The sequence below is a fragment of the Choristoneura fumiferana genome, chromosome 16, assembly GCF_025370935.1.
Source record: "Choristoneura fumiferana chromosome 16, NRCan_CFum_1, whole genome shotgun sequence".
NCBI lineage: Eukaryota > Metazoa > Arthropoda > Insecta > Lepidoptera > Tortricidae > Choristoneura > Choristoneura fumiferana.
In genome coordinates, this window is record NC_133487.1 from 10,312,987 (window position 1) to 10,329,392 (window position 16,406).

The 16,406-nt window shown below is 37.5% G+C and overlaps 1 protein-coding gene across 1 annotated transcript; it reads left to right on the forward strand.

Annotated features, from left to right (window-relative positions):
- Positions 1-1,974: 1,974 nt before the first annotated feature.
- On the forward strand, positions 1,975-16,352 carry LOC141436173 (DNA mismatch repair protein Msh2-like; the record flags this gene model as incomplete). Its single annotated transcript, XM_074099055.1, has 9 exons — positions 1,975-2,205; positions 2,994-3,153; positions 4,887-5,061; positions 5,330-5,514; positions 6,383-6,601; positions 7,939-8,171; positions 8,973-9,064; positions 13,063-13,288; positions 16,080-16,352. Coding segments are annotated over 9 exons (1,761 nt in total), but the record flags the coding sequence as incomplete, so codon positions are not given.
- Between the last annotated feature and the right edge of the window lie 54 nt (positions 16,353-16,406).

Sequence of the window (16,406 nt, forward strand, 5' to 3'; positions counted from 1 at the left end):
CTCTAACAGCTTATTAATAAACGTGAGTAGAGTAGGTTTAACTTTAATTCGAGGTGAACTTGAGATTTAGTAAAAAGTCAGTATTAATAAACAAGAAGTAGGGAAGAGTAAGCTAATCCAGGCTTAGTCTCGGACTAAAACTTAATCCTTTGGTGATGCCTAGTTTAACGATGGAGTAATATTGGAGTAACCTAACTTTTCTGTTTGACGATTGTTGGTTGTGATTTGCCTGTGCATTTATTTGAAATTCGTCGTAGTAAATTTATTTATCTAACTACTATTTTTGCATGCATATAGCATAGTATAGCATGGATTATTATGCCGAAGATTTGCATGTCGTTAGGCATGTAAAATTATACAAAGTCCGCAAAAATCCTTTCGAGCTTTTAGAACACGAATTTAAAACTAAATACCGATTTAGTCGTGATACTGCCAATTTCATAGTTGATATGGTGAAAAATGAGTTAGCAGGTGATGCGAGAGGTGGTCACATACCGCCTCATATCAAAGTCTTAACTGCCATAAGAGTCTGGGGCGTGATATCTTCGATTTTACTAAATTATTTTTAACGTGTATTATAGCTGTAATTTATTTAATGATCATAAAACATGCCACACAAATACAAAAAAAACACTACAAAGAATCACAATTATCAAATCAAATTACAAAAAAAAAAATATTAAAATAACAAATAATTAAATTACATGTCAACTAAAATAAACAAAATAAAATCAACCTTGAATCAACCTAAACCTATAATATAACCTACAAACTAAGACCTAAACTACAACCTAAAAGGACGGTGTATTTAACATGCGATCTTTATTCAACCGTTCAGTTTCATTCAGTATTATTCCCTTAATAACAAACAATGATGTTGAAGTGACTGTAAGGCTACTACGAACTCGAAAATCGAAGTTCGTATCATACCGTCGCTCTCGCTCTCGTATTAAATAGTATAAGTGTCAGAGGGACCGCACGGCACGAGTTTCAGTTCGAGTTTCGAGTTTCGTAGTAGCCCTGCTGTTTTCAAAAGGCTGACAATCTATGCTGACAATGCAAATATACATGTTCTGGTGGCCAGCGTCAGAACTAATTACCACTACACTTACACCATTGTGACTATAACAAGAGTGAGCGAGATACACTACAAACAGCGCCATGCTCGGCCGCATATTATATTTGGTTACGTTCTAGTTCGGATGTGAGTTCATACCACAGATTAAAGACATTTCTTGTTTTTTTCTATGGTTCATTCCTCGTTCATTCAATGACTCATTCTTTTATTTTTTCTCACGCTGGGTTGCCATTGTTTACGTCATAGTCTAGGTTTAAGAAATGTTTAACTAATACCTCGCTAGTCCATGTTTATTAATACACATTTTAAAACTGACTTAATACTTATTTAGTCAAGGAGTAACTAGTCCAAGTGTAAGTTCGGATTAAATTAGAATTAGATGTTTTTTATTAATAAGGCTGTAAGGGTTTAAATTTTTTCTTTTTAAGGTACGTAACCTTATAAAGAACGTTCGTAAACGAGTTTATTACTAGGACTACATTGAAATACCCTTTTACGAAGCACGCGGCACAACTCAATTGAAAAGGCGTAATACGCCCGTGTATCGTAACTACTTTGATAAAAATTCATATCTTAAATCAATATGTCAACAAAATTGACAGAGTTCACACATAAAAAATATCGATAATGAAGCACAAACGTTTTTAAAAGTAGTCCCGATATGTATTTTTTTTTATTCGACTGGATGGCAAACGAGCAAGTGGGTCTCCTGATGGTAAGCGAGCACCACCGCCCATAGACACCTGCAACACCAAGGTGATTGCAGATGCGTCGCCAACCTAGAGGCCTAAGATGAGATATCTCAAGTGCCAGTAATTTCACTGGCTGTCTTACTCTCCACGCCGAAACGCAATCACATGTATGCGACTTTTTTAAATAAAATGTTCAATAAATAATCATTTTGCAAATTGACTTCCAGCCTCCTCGCCCAATGGTTGCGTCAGCCTCTCCGGGACATCAACTTGATCAACGAGCGACTTGACGTGGTCGAGTTGCTGGTAGACAACTCGCAGCTCCGCTTACAACTACACGACGACCACCTGAGAAGGATACCGGACTTGCGAGCGCTGGCCAGGCGGCTGACGCGGAAGAAGGCTAACTTGCATGACTGTTACAGGATTTATCAGGTTGGTTTTGACAAGATTTTATTTAACTTGCCCTAAGCCGAGCTTAGACTTGCAAGAAAAATCGTACAAGTTGCATTACATTGCGAGACCGTAAAGCCAACGAGTTTCTAGTGGTCAATCGAGCGCCGCAATGTAATGCAACTTGCACGATTTTTCTTGCAAGTCTAAACTCGGCTCTAAGGCAGTATTGCGCTCGCGATTCCATTCACCATCTCTTTCTATCCTCATATTATACCGTGCGATAGAAAAAAGTAGTGAAAACGATTGTGATTCTGAGTGCTAGACAATAAGCCATCTGTTTGTTGTTTTTGGGTCAAATCTTCGTAAGTTTATTCTGACTCGCTTCGAGTGGTCGGACTGGCTTGAAATTTGGGATAAATAAGTTGGATGACAATGCAAGAACACTCCAAAAAAAAAAGAAGATATTAAATATTAGAAGTTATTAAAAATGCCATAAAATAGAGATAAAATATGCTAACTTGTATCATAAGTTATAGCTTTTAGGGATACATAATATGTTTGTTATAATCTGATAAATATGCTGTTTAAAGTATTGTGACGCATTAGCCCCGGTTGACCTTACTTGTTTTATTTACGTAGCCGTGTTTATTTTTCGAATGAATGAGTTTTTATTATTTATTTATTTTATAACTAATTATTACATCATAAATTTTACAGTTCAAAAACACAGTAATTAATTATTACAAAAATAATTTTGTCGAATAACTCGCCCTTTGCCATTCCCAGCGGCGGCGGCGCTTTATAACTAGCATACTTAAAAATTACAGGCAATCAACCGCCTGCCCCCTCTCTTGCAATGTCTTGCCGAAGCCAACAATGCGACGGTCCACTCATCCATCGCGGAACCCATCTCAGAACTGAACGACGACCTTATCAAGTTCCAGCAAATGATCGAGAGTACTGTTGACATGGAAGCTGTTGACAAAGGTTAGTTATTAGGGTTATGTAGCCAAAGGTTTCCCACGGAACAAACAATAAAATTAAATAAATAAATATCATGGGACTAAGCAAAGCTTGTACTATGGATACTGGGCAACGGATAAACATACTTATATAGATAAAATCAAAATAATCAGCATAAAAGACCGTTAGTCAAACGTTATGGGTATAGAGATGAATAAAGGCATATATAAATGTCACGTGAGCTAAAAGCGCGAGGCGTAAATCTGGCTAATAAGCGCCACCATATAATATGATAATTCCAAGACGCGAATCTAGTCAAAAAACCGGCCAAGTGCGAGTCGGACTCGCGCACCGAAGGTTCCGTACAAATATTTTTATTATATGATGTAACTAAAAATTTGTGCTTTTCGCAATTTTTGCTTTATCTGTGCTAAGACGTTGCTTTGTACCAAATTTCAAGATTCTGAGTTCACGGGAAGTACCCTGTAGGTTTTGATTCCTTTACTAGTGTCGAAAATTTGCAGCATAAACGGCTGTATCTTTTGATTGCGTTGGCTTAGAGGTTTCATTTTTTCACAGCTCCAAGGGACAATAGACCTGAGTATTTGATATTAATTTCAGCTTGACACCTCCACGCGTTCCTGAGTTTTTACTCAGGTGTCAACGCGTGGAGGTGGAGGTGGAGGGTCCTGACAGACAGACAGACGGACAACAAAGTGATCCTATAAGGGTTCCGTTTTTTCCTTTTGAGGTACGGAACCCGAAAAACACTTTATTTTTACCCTGAAAACCAGATTAGCTAATTTTCGCTGAAACGAACGTATGAACAGTGGTTAGAGAACCTGACTACGAAACTTGAGGTCACCGGGTCGATCCCCGGTCGGAATATTTGTATGAAGAATACGAGTGTTTGCTTTTAAGTCTTACCCCCTGTTTCACCGTCCATTGATTAAATTTATTTGACAGATAAATGTGATGCCGTCTCTGTATGTTTTGTTCGAATAGACGGAGACGGCATCACATTTATCCGCCAAATAAAATTAATCAATGGGTGGTGAAACAGCCCCTTAATCTATTTAAGTATGTTTATCCGTTGCCTGGTACCTACATGTAACACAAGCTTTGCTTAGGGGCTTTGTTTCAGCATCCATTGATTAGTGTTAACTGCCGGTTAAATGTGATGCCGTCTCTATTTTTTTTTGTTTGAATAGACGGAGACGGCATCACATTTAACCGTCAGTTAACACTAATCAATGGATGGTGAAACAGCCCCTTAGACTTCGGTTACATGCTCATTCTGACGTGAGGTCAGTCTATCATTCTAGTTTTCTGTCATTCACATCGAATTGACAAATATTAAAAACATTTGATTTTCATCAGTCTTCACTGTCAGTCTGGAAGGGTTAAAGGTAATTCTGTCGTCATTCAGACCAGAATGATGGAGTGAACTGACGCCAGAATGACCGAACCGACCAAACCGCGTGTAACCGAAGTTTTACTTTGGGACTAGGTCAATTGGTGTCAAATGTCCCGTGGTATTTATTTACCTGTCTGTCTGTTCCCTCTTCACACTTGAACCAGACTTTTTCATTTGATTTAGATGAAGTTTAGTATGTTTACAGTTTGAGACCCTCGGATGGAGGTAAAATAGTTTTTATTCGGGAATATTGCATAATCCCGCAGGATAGTGACGAATTATTCGCAGGCGAAGTCACGGGCTCTAGCTGCAGTAGCATTATACTTACTATTTTTTTCAGGCGAGTTCCTGGTAAACCCGGCATTCGACGAGCAGTTACAAACACTGCGCGGCGAACTGGACCAACTGCAGGCTTCAGCTGAGAAAGAGCTCAGCAAAGCTGCCCGCGACCTGGGGCTCGATGCCGGCAAAACTATCAAATTAGAGAGTAACCCACAAAATGGATACTGTCTTAGGTGTGTTAAACTGTGCGCGCTGTGACGCCCCGGAACGCATATCTTGAGATACATACGTCTATTTTCTTTTATAAGTCGCAATAGGCATTGAAACGTTGCAGAAAATGAAATTCAAACAAATAATAATTAATTATTGTATTATTTATTAATGGTGACATTGTGCTCGTTCTTTTTCTTTGTTTCTTCACTTGAAATTTGGCACATGGCTGTATACTTAATTTTATTAACCCCAATAAATATATAATCAAATAAAAATAAACTTTTTCAGAGTAACAATGAAAGAAGAACAATCACTCCGTGGCAATAAAAAGTACACCATCATAGACGCAGTGAAGGGAGGGGTGAGGTTTAAAACCAATACTCTCGCCAACCTTACTGACGACTACGTGACGACTAAGGCGACGTATGAGAAGGAACAAGACAAAGTCGTGGCTGAGATTGTCGGAATCGCCTGTAATTTTTTTTTAATATCTTAAAGCTGCTTTGAATTCTTAGCACATCTCGTGGCAGACTACATGCTTGTACAGTTGCCATCAGATGTTTCGGAGCGGCCAAGGTGATCAATAATATCGAAACATGAGCTCTGATGCCTTGAGAATAGAATTAATTTTCTTTTACATAAAACTGACCGTGATTGACCCCATTCTCACCTGATGTAAAGTGCAGATGAGGCCAAATGTGTATCTTACTGGTTCAGTAATAGCCTATTCACTCTAGCCTTGAAGAGCCCTATACTCGAGTCCAAAATTAGGCGAACTAGATTGACAACTGAAAATAGGCATAGGAATATGTTGATACAAATTTGTCGATATAACCTTGTGTAGACGCGGAATGAAAATGTTTGTCACTTTTGGACTTTATTTTTATAGGCCTGAAAACGAAACTGAAAAAGACTAACAACAAATATAATAACGTAACAAAAATTTCACAATAACGGAAATAGTTCCATGGATTAAGTCGAATGACATATATCAAATGTCAATAAAGCAAACTGTCGGATGGCGTCCTTCCCGATGTTTCAACATTTTGATTGAAGTTTTTTTTTTATATCGATATTACAGCACTGCTGTAACTGTGGCAACATTTGTGTGTAATGAACTGTCAAGTGTGTTCGCCTAAATCTGGACTCGAGTATAGGTTGTATTACACGACCTTAATATCAAATCCATAAAGTCGCGTATACATAAATATTTTTTCAACTTGAGCCGTACCGATCTTTTTGTAGTTGAGAACAAGCTTTACATAGTTAGGATTAGGTCATTTTTTTTTCTCTTGGTGTTAATAGTCCCATGACATTTATTTATAACCTTTATGATTCCAGCTGGTTATTCAGAGTGTCTCTTCTGCCTCTCTCACGTCCTGTCTCGCCTGGACGTGTTAGTTTCCTTCGCGGTTGCCGCTGCGACCGCCCCGCACCCGTACTGCCGGCCGGTCGTCACTGAGGATATCGACAACTTCGTGCTAAAGGACGTAAGACATCCCTGTCTTGAAGTGCAGGAAGGCGTGTCGTTTATACCGAACGATGTTGTTTTCAAAAGAGGTCAGTATCATACATACATAATATTATAAAAGCGAAAGTAACTCTGTCGGTCTGTCTTAACAGCGATTTTGATGCGCGAGATAGCGATTGGTATGAAGATAGTTTGAAACCCTGGGAAGAACATAGGATAGTTTGATTCGATAGTCGCAGGAAAAACTAGTATTATAAATGCAATAGTAACTGCCTGTTTATCTGTTATTTCATCACGCTTAGGGTCTCCCCACATCTATAAGCCGCTAGACAAAAGCTTTATGTTTAACTAAGCTAAAAAGACGTCGACGCGTCGGCACTTCCATGCCTTTTTAGCTCTTATTACGTGGACATAAAGGTTTTTTCTAGCGGCTTTTACCGATTCCGCGTCGATAGATGTGGGAAGACCCTTTACCGATTGCTGTACCGAATTAAAAGGAATTAAGTATGGAGATAATTTACTTTGAGATCCTCGGAAGGATATAGGATAGTTTTTTATCCCGGAAATTTTATAGATTGTGCGGGATAGCAATAAACAAATTCTTCGCAGACGACATCGCGGGCAACAGCTAGTGGAATATATGAAAGAGAGAGAGAAGCGAGTTACTGAAAAGATGACAATATGTTTCGCCGCGGACAAGAAAAAAAAGGCCAAGTGTGAGTCAGCTCGCGCACTAAGGGTTCCGTTTAAATTTAAAAGCAAGCACAAAATTATTGAAGCGTTGCTGAATTTTTACAGTTACGTTTGAAATGTCAGATTACGCCATATTATACAACTAAGTCCAAACAATCAATTTGCGTCATCTGTAGTTTCATAATCTTAATCGATAATGTTATCTTATTTTATCACACATTCCTCTTCTTACGCCACGTGATTACGTAACATTCTTTATCCGACTGCCTCCAAAAAAGAGGAATATGTTGATGAAATTTTATTAAAAATATACCAACTAGCAAAACAGTCTTATAAGAATTGTTTTACTGAGCCTGTAATCGTCTAACAGCAGAGTTACGGTTGTTGAAACACCAATATATCAGTACCTTCAAAAGCTAATTTAAAAAACCTTTTTTTATAACTGATTTTAATCAGAATTACGACGTAAAATGCTTGAATAAGGGTTGTGTGGTCACCAACCCAATAACTCGATCTAATAATTCATAAAAACTTCGAATTTAAACTTTTACGCTGAATATTTTTCAACAATCATAAAAATTAATTTCGACTTATCTAATGGCATGAGTGGCAAACGGATACACAATTTTCGACCACCCTATTTTCTCCTACCCATTCCTGTCTCATAGCCTAACTGTGACATCAGTGCAGGCTTTGTTTACACAATTTTCGTGCCACCCTATATTCCTTACAGATTCCTGTCTCATGCATGTAGTAACAGGCGCCAATATGGGCGGCAAATCCACTTGGATGCGCTCATGCGGCGCGGCAGCCTTACTGGCCCACGCGGGCTGTTTAGTACCAGCGGCGAGTGCAACTGTACCGAGACTAAAGGCGCTATGCGCTAGGGTTGGCGCGGCCGATCGGGAGCAGAGAGGACAGAGCACTTTTATGCTGGAAATGATTGAGTCTGCTACTATTCTGAGAGTAAGTGTGCTATACTTATGATAGTAATGACAGTGTAGACGCCATTACAATAATTCTAAAATGCTATAGTCTATTTTTCAATTAGTCTATTTTTTAAACCAAGATACTAAAATGACTTTTCATGTGTTACGTTTTATACATCTTATAAATAATGATGTGCCCACAACTAGTAATTACCGAAAAGTTTTGGTATGTACTTACCTAGTTTATTTTATACGTATAAAATGTTAAGATATGAACAGATCTGTGACGTACTAACACACGTAGGGCTTTTAGTACATTCTAAAAAAGGTAAAATGGGTTTAACGAAAATGCCACCATTTAGGAGATATTTGGACTTCTTGTAGATGTTGATGTTTAAGTTTCAATGTGATTCTAAGAAAGACCTTCCTAAAAGCTCAATCTGCTCAATGCTTTTAGGCAGGTCAGGTTTTATTTTTGTTTCCATAAAATGTTATGTTTTATCGATTATTTGCAATTATGTCGAAAGCCGAAATCATGGAGCAGCACTATTCGTACTATGCTGGTCACATTATTTTTACATTTGACATTTCATACAGTCACTTTAGTATGTTGTTTAAAATAAACACAGTATAGTGTCCTATCGATTATAATTAGTCCGTCAGCTAGATTATCAGGAAAACATAATTATGAGTCACAGACATAGCTGTTCTCCTCGCGTGGTGGCGAAGTAGTAAGGTAGCCAGTTTTGCTTTAAACCTACGGAAAGTGACGCTTGATTTGATTAATTATTTACTATAACGTAGTTTATGTAATTCATTCCTTTGTTTTTTTTTTCAGACAGCTACGCCAGATTCTTTAGTGCTTATTGATGAACTGGGCAGAGGCACATCGACATACGAGGGTTGCGGAATCGCCTGGGCTATAGCAGAGTAAGTTAACTTCGAGTCTATGTACCGCCGAGGAATTTAAATCATATACCAGGATATTATGGGGCCTTTTCATAATCAATTTTGCTGTTTTCTTTTGCCAATGTATAGGATGTCAACATGACATTAGTAGCACAAAGGTTCCACCCTGGTGCGTGATTCAGTTTCTTCGACCATACTACAACTTTTTACCTCGTCACTTGGCTTCCACATCACATTCAGTTGTATTCCGTTGATATGGACCTTCTTAAAATGACGCACATTAATCGTTAGTCTGTTCAATCAGTTTCCAAAAATATCCAAATACAAAGGACCATTATCCATCGAGGAGGATTATCCATTATTATCATCTCAGCCGTAGGACGTCCACTATTAGACATAGGCCTCCCCCATAGACCTCCAGTTGCTGCGGTTGGCAGCGGCTTTCATCCACCGTGAACCCGCGACTTCCGTCCATCTCGTTGATGGTTGGTGGCTCGTTGGCGATTGAATAACTCGGCTAAAATACGAACAATTCACAATGGTACAGTCAACGTCTTAAATAAGTGATCACTTTTGTACCTTGTCATTATAAAGTCATGTTTGAAAAGCCATACGAAATTGTGTAACGACTGAAAGCGACAAGGTACAGAAATGATCACTTATTTCTGACGTTGACTGTAGGTACATGATCACCTCGGTCGCGAGATTCGTCAAGTTTCAAATTTGTGCGACTGTTTTGTTTTGGTTAGTCTGCGTTTCTAGGAACGTACAACTTTAGTCGCTGTCGGTCTTAAATATTTTTTGTAACTTTGTTTATTTTCTAACGTTTTTAGGGTTAGAATAGAATAAAGTCAGCTAAAGAAATGAGAAGCCATCAAAGTCACCTGGTACCGTCAAGGATTTATTCATGAGCCACCATGGAACCATTCCACAGTAAACGTCTTAGTGACATCGCATTAATTGACAAGGAAAATCGTAATGACTTTTCCTTTGAAAAGGTACCATGGTCGCTCATGAATTAAAGTCCATGACCGTTCAGTTTCTTTGACTATTGCCGTAAATGCGACGCAGAATAAATGATATCCTTATAATTAACGTTTTTATTTGATGTGTATGCAATTATACATAATATCACGATATGGTAACTGTGTAAACGAAAATTAGCCTAATTTCTGGTAAATGAAGATTCAAAATCATTTACTAAGTGGCTTTTTTATATTTTTTAAACAATCACTTTGCTTATGTACTTGAGGACTTTACAGATAAATGTACATGCTTTTGTACATACGTAAACTCACAATCTATATAGAGGTTATAATTTCAATTGGCATGAAGAACAAGCCTCTGCATGAGCATTTTGAACTATACACAATTATTATAAAGACCAAAACCAAGTATAACAATTGGTTTATACTTTATATGACTTTTATATTTCCACCTTAAAATATTATGTTTCAGTTTCCAAGAATATAAAGATTGAAAACATAATAAAAGTCGATAAGATGTTTTTTTATTGATAAAGTTTCAAACATGATTTATCGCACACGTAGACACGAATATCCTGTACTGTACACACTTATTGGCGCCTTACTGTCGCCAAGATAATGATTCAAACATTCCTTCTCAAGAATTATACTTTTAACCTAAATACCTAATACGTTTTCGAGGATTTGCATTTTTTTAAGTAGCCTATAACGGTCTCCCACTGCTGGGAGAAGGCCTCCCATTTCTCCTTCCACTCTTCTCTGGCTTTGGCAAAATGTGCCAGTTCGGCTGGCTGGAAGCGGTTCTGCAATACGACACGGATCGGCCACAGCTCGAAACCGTTTTTAAGGCTTTAATTTTTATTGACTGCATAAGCACCGTCATCCAATCTGCAAGTCTGGAACCACTGAAACCACAAAAACAACTGTATTAAAAAAATGACATGTTATGGGCTGGAACACCTTCTCGGATTTCCTTGCTTTGCTAAATATTTGTCTGTAGGTTTTTATAGCATTTCAAAAGTGGAGAGAGCACTGCGGATCAGTGTAATTAACTTTATTATATTTTGGTTTGAAGTTGTTTTGGAAAGGAAACTTTCAGACCACGTAAATGGTTCAATATTCGCTGGGTGCAAAGTAGGAGGTGGGGGAACCACGAATCGATCGCAGCGCGCGCCGTGGCCAAACAAGGAACTTTTCGGCGGACCAACTGTCACTATTTCCTAGTGAAATTTACGTATTCGTGCATTATTAAGCAAAAATAAATAAATATGTGTCACGAAACCTGCTGCATAGTTAACTGCAAGAACAATGGCTAAAACAGTGATAACAAATTCTATAAATTTCCACAAGAAAGATGTTTTGTATGACGTCGATGTCACTGAAGTTGGACGAATTACACGAGCTTCAATGGTGTGGCTCATTACCTATGAATTTATGATCTTCACTAGTTTCTTTTACACCTTGACATATTGAGCCAAAACTAAGTGTTTTCCTTTTATTGTTGTTTGTGGGTGGAAAACAATGTCGTATAGTGTGCCCGGAATCCAGTTTTTATAATTAATTTGGCCATGTTTAACTGAAAATACATAAAATGTCTGCATTACTAACGACCTACTACAGTCATAAATAATCGTCTGCAATATATATGAAATGCGTTATTCGATTAAATTTGTTTATTTTATTACTTCTCGTGAAGACAACCATAAGAAAGTTTGTGTCCTGAAATTAATTGATTGTGCCATTTTGGACAGGAAATAAAAAAGGTCAACGTTATTATCGATACCTTAGATTTACATGATCGAATAGAATATATGTAAGTAAACTACGATATTTTGTTGAATTTTTTTCTTTGTTTCCTTACTCTTCGTAATGACAGCCAGCCATTTGATATTTCAAAGTCCGCCGTAATTGTAACCGCTAGTTGGCACTGTCATCGCTCACCCAGCGAATTGCGGTTATGAGTAATAAAATTGATAGACAACAATACATAAATAAGCACCATATCCTGCCTGCTAGAGTCGTACAATATTTTTGGTTTATTTTTAGTCGGTCTAAAATTCGATAATAACCTATCTGTCGTTATAATAAAAAAACAAGCATTTTAATCATCAAAACAAGAACGTTAAAGTCGAACGGGTCACATTGATTGTAAATTTAGGTACAATGATATTATTTATTATTACAAATGATATAACAAGCATAATACCAAAGAATAGTTATTTGTTAGCAAAATCGGTATCGGATTATTGGGAATTTATAGGTACGTCATATATGTATGAGTGTATGACATAGTGAAACAGATTTAGATTTTATTCAACAAGAAATAAAACTTGCTAATATTGGAAATAAATTGGTTCATCCCAGCCTATATACGTTGCAGGGCACAGCCTCCTCTCGGAATGAGAGGGCTTGGGCAGTAGTTCACTTTAGAGCGGATTGGAAATTTCATACACACCGTTGAATTGCTTCGCAGGTTTGTATGCAGGTTTCCTCACGATGTTTTCCTTCACCGTAAATTTCGTGGTAAATTTCAAATGTAATTCCGCACATGAATTTCGAAAAATCAGATGCGAGCCGGGTTTGAACCCAAATCTTGTGAAATGACTAACCAATATCACTGGCACGAATTTTTACAAATGATGTAATACGGAGTTTAATAAACGTATTTGCCTGTAGATGATGTCAAATTACTGAAGAGATGATGCCGGTTCGTGGTGGCCACTCGACGACTTTTCTCCCCCAACGGTTATCTGTTACAGCTATGTCGATGACAATACACGATACAAATATTCTTTATTGACCACCAAAAGCAGCACAGACATTACAAAAATAAAAATATATATTTTTTTATTTTTCTTTGTTTTTCGACGAATTTGCGTATATTCCGGAAACTACAAGCATAGCTCTCTCCATAGCTCGTTGCGTGACTCTGAGCCTCTCTAAAAAGCCAACAGTCAAGGACCGCGTCTCAGCGCCAAACCAAACGATAACCTTCTTGTATAATCTTCGTGAATCATCCATTACCTTTTTCAGAGAACTAGCAACAAAGTGCAAATGCTTCTGCCTGTTCGCAACTCACTACCACGAACTGACGAGACTTCCGAGCTTGCATCCGGGCGTAATCGTCAACTCCCACGCCGAAGCTTCCGTCGTAGATCAACAGTTACTGCTGCTTCATAAAATCGCCCCCGGCCCGGCGACACATTCCCTGGGACTCCACGTTGCTAAATTAGCCGATTTACCGGAATCCATAATCGAGGTATGATTTCCTTAAACTTCTTGATACTCTTTTCAATCTGAGGATGTCCACTAGGGGCTACGAATAAATAATAAGTCAGGAATTCGTCACTACTTAGAAAAAATCTCGTATCTAAAATCAACAAAATTGAACCTTTATTTATAAAGTTCACTCAGAAAAATTATCTATTTTGAGCTACGAGTTTTTTTTTAAACTAGTGACGAATTGTAACTGCGTTAGAAAAATGGCCTTGCAAACACGGTTTCTAAACCGTGTTCTGGGCGGCATTTGTCGTGCATCTGACATTACAACACGCGCGTTAACCAATCCCTGCTTTGTTTCTGAATTTTAACCAATCAAGAAGCACGTATATTTGCAACCTCGAAAATGATTCGTATTTGTTCATAAGTCGTTTTGGCTTAAATTATGGCCACTTTTTGTGTGGAATTTGTTCTGAGGTACGCTTCCTGACTTATTATTTATTCGTAGACTAGGAGCAATCATATTAAAGTGATCGGGGTCGAACAATTTGTGACGTACGAAAAATAACTACGATTTTCTTAATAATGTGTGACAAGGGGGGGATTAAAAAGTATGACCATTGGTGTGACGTAATTTATTTGCATCGTTGCTCTCAAATGGATGGATCGATTTCGCTGCGGCTTTTAAAGCTAGTTTCCTTGCGGTGGTTCTTCTGTGTTTCATTAAAATCAGATCAGGCGTTTTTGAGATATTGATCTTTGAAATGACAATGTCGGGAGCTTTCAACTTTTTTAAGTTGATTTTGTTATCCTCCTGAACCCTCGCGTACTTTATAAAGGACCATTAATACTAAGAAAACGGCCGAATATACTTTATAAAGTACAAATTGTTCATTGAATAAAGAATGCTAATAATTTTGAAATAGTATCCAAAATAACAAAGCAGATCTACCACGGTAGGTCTTAAGCACTAAGTTTTTTTTTTAAAAGTTACGACTCAGGAGGCTATTGGAATACATTACCTGTGTTAAATAACCGCCAGGCGCTGAGTGTGCTAACCGAGCAATGAGCAGAGGTTTCACTTGCCATTCCGCCGGTATCTCGCAGTCACAGCCTAATTCTAACCTAAATAAAATATTCACACCTTTAGTATAAGTAATAACTCTTATCCTAAATATTGTCGTCTAAACCTCTCTGGACCATCATCTTATTGTTATAATGCCAGAATATATGTAGGTGTAGTTGGGCATTTTCACAAAAAAGTGTACCCTTTCCTTTTTTTTCAATTTTGGTAAAAATATGGTTTTTCCTACTCAGAATCAAAAGCACAATCGATTCCGATGGTTTTAAAAAATGTCCCAATCAAAAATATCAGTTTTATGATACACTCGGTATGGGCGTCACAAAACTGACTCTTAAAATTTGTATGAAAAAATTAAATACATTTAAAAAGAAAAGGTACACGTTTTTTTGAAAACTCTTAAAGAAAGAGAGAAAGAGAGAGAGAGCATCATAATACAACACGACAGAAAATGTGAATGCAGCTTAAGTCTGGGGGTGGGGGGCTCATTCAGCTTTGCCGCCCTGGGCCCTGAACGACCTTAGTCCGCCACTGCATAAATTAACAAAATCATTACCTTCTTTGTTGGCAGTGCATAAAAAAAATTGGTTACGCGCCATATCCCGTAGCTCATTAGAATACGATCGGTGTTGCGATATGTAGTCGATAACATTAGTCATGCCCGCGTCACCTAATCTAATTGCTTGATAAGGTGTGATAGCCGGTGACGGTGTTCCATTGTTCATAGTTACAAAATATATTCAGAACTATGTATTTGTTTTTGCCGTAAGTATAGTCAAGTGTAAAATTATGAACTTATTCAAAGTTTCAAAAATAAGTATACCTATAAAATAAGTATATATAGTATTCCGATGCAATAAGGATGTAGTATCATATTTTTGACTGGTTTGAATAGATACTTATTTTTGCACTTGTACATATAACTTGAAAAAGTTGAAAACATCAGACATTATTTTTTTTTCCAAGTTTAATATCTCAGAAGCAGTTGAACCGATTTTTATCAAATATACTTATAGCAAGGAAACTCGCTTTCACGTTAAAAAAACTGCATCGAAATCGGTCCATCCGTTTGAGAGCTACAATGCCACAGAGACAGAAAGGCATTGGCGTCAGACTTATAATATAACTTTCTTTTTGCGTCGGGGATTAGGTATAGTAGTAGAGCTGGCACCAATTTTTGGGTAGATACTTGAGGCAAGCTGAAAACTTGCCACATACTGAAAACTTGCCTCTCCAATTATTTCCCAACACAGAACTGTAGACCTGGCTGGTGAGTAGAGGGGCTAAATCAACCCCTAAATTTAAAAAATACTTTTTTCTCAAACATGACATGAAATATTGAAGTTGTGAAATATTGAAATAGTACTAGTAGGTTATTTTTTTCTATTGCCGAATGTTCGGCATTTAAACCGAATTTCGGTCGAATGTCGAAGTTCAGTTCAAGCTGCCGAAACTTGGTTAAACCAAACGTAAAGCGAATTGCGGCCCATCCCTAAAATATACGTGTCCGATTTTTTTGAAAATGTAACTGACGGACTAATTACGTCGGGTGACAAGCAAAGTCACTAACTGCAAAAAAAAATAGTGGAATATATTACGATGCTAATAAGCATAAGTTTGATTATCCCTTTTGACTAGGTGGTAATTAGTGACTTTTGCTTGTCATCCGACGTTATATATTTTTAGGAATCCAGCCTTTTCTACTCTTCTTAATGTTACCATTTTCTCAAAATTTTACTTTTATTTTCAGTATGCTGAAGCAAAACAAGCGCAACTGGAGACAAACTTGTTTGAGACTGATAATAGCAATGATCAGGAGTCATCAGCCGGTCAAGAGCTGATCTTGGAATTTCTGCGCAAGTGCAAGAACATTGAAGCATCTCATACCTCAGATGAAGAATTGTTCAAAGAAATTAAAGTTTTAAAGAAAAACTTATTGCAGCAAGACAATAAGTATCTCCAGTCACTTATGATTGGATGTGATAAATAATTCCAATGTTGTGTAATAAATGATCTGCTAGTATTTTCTCGTTTTCCTGCCTTGATCAGTGAAGAAGGGTTTAAGTCAAACAACGAT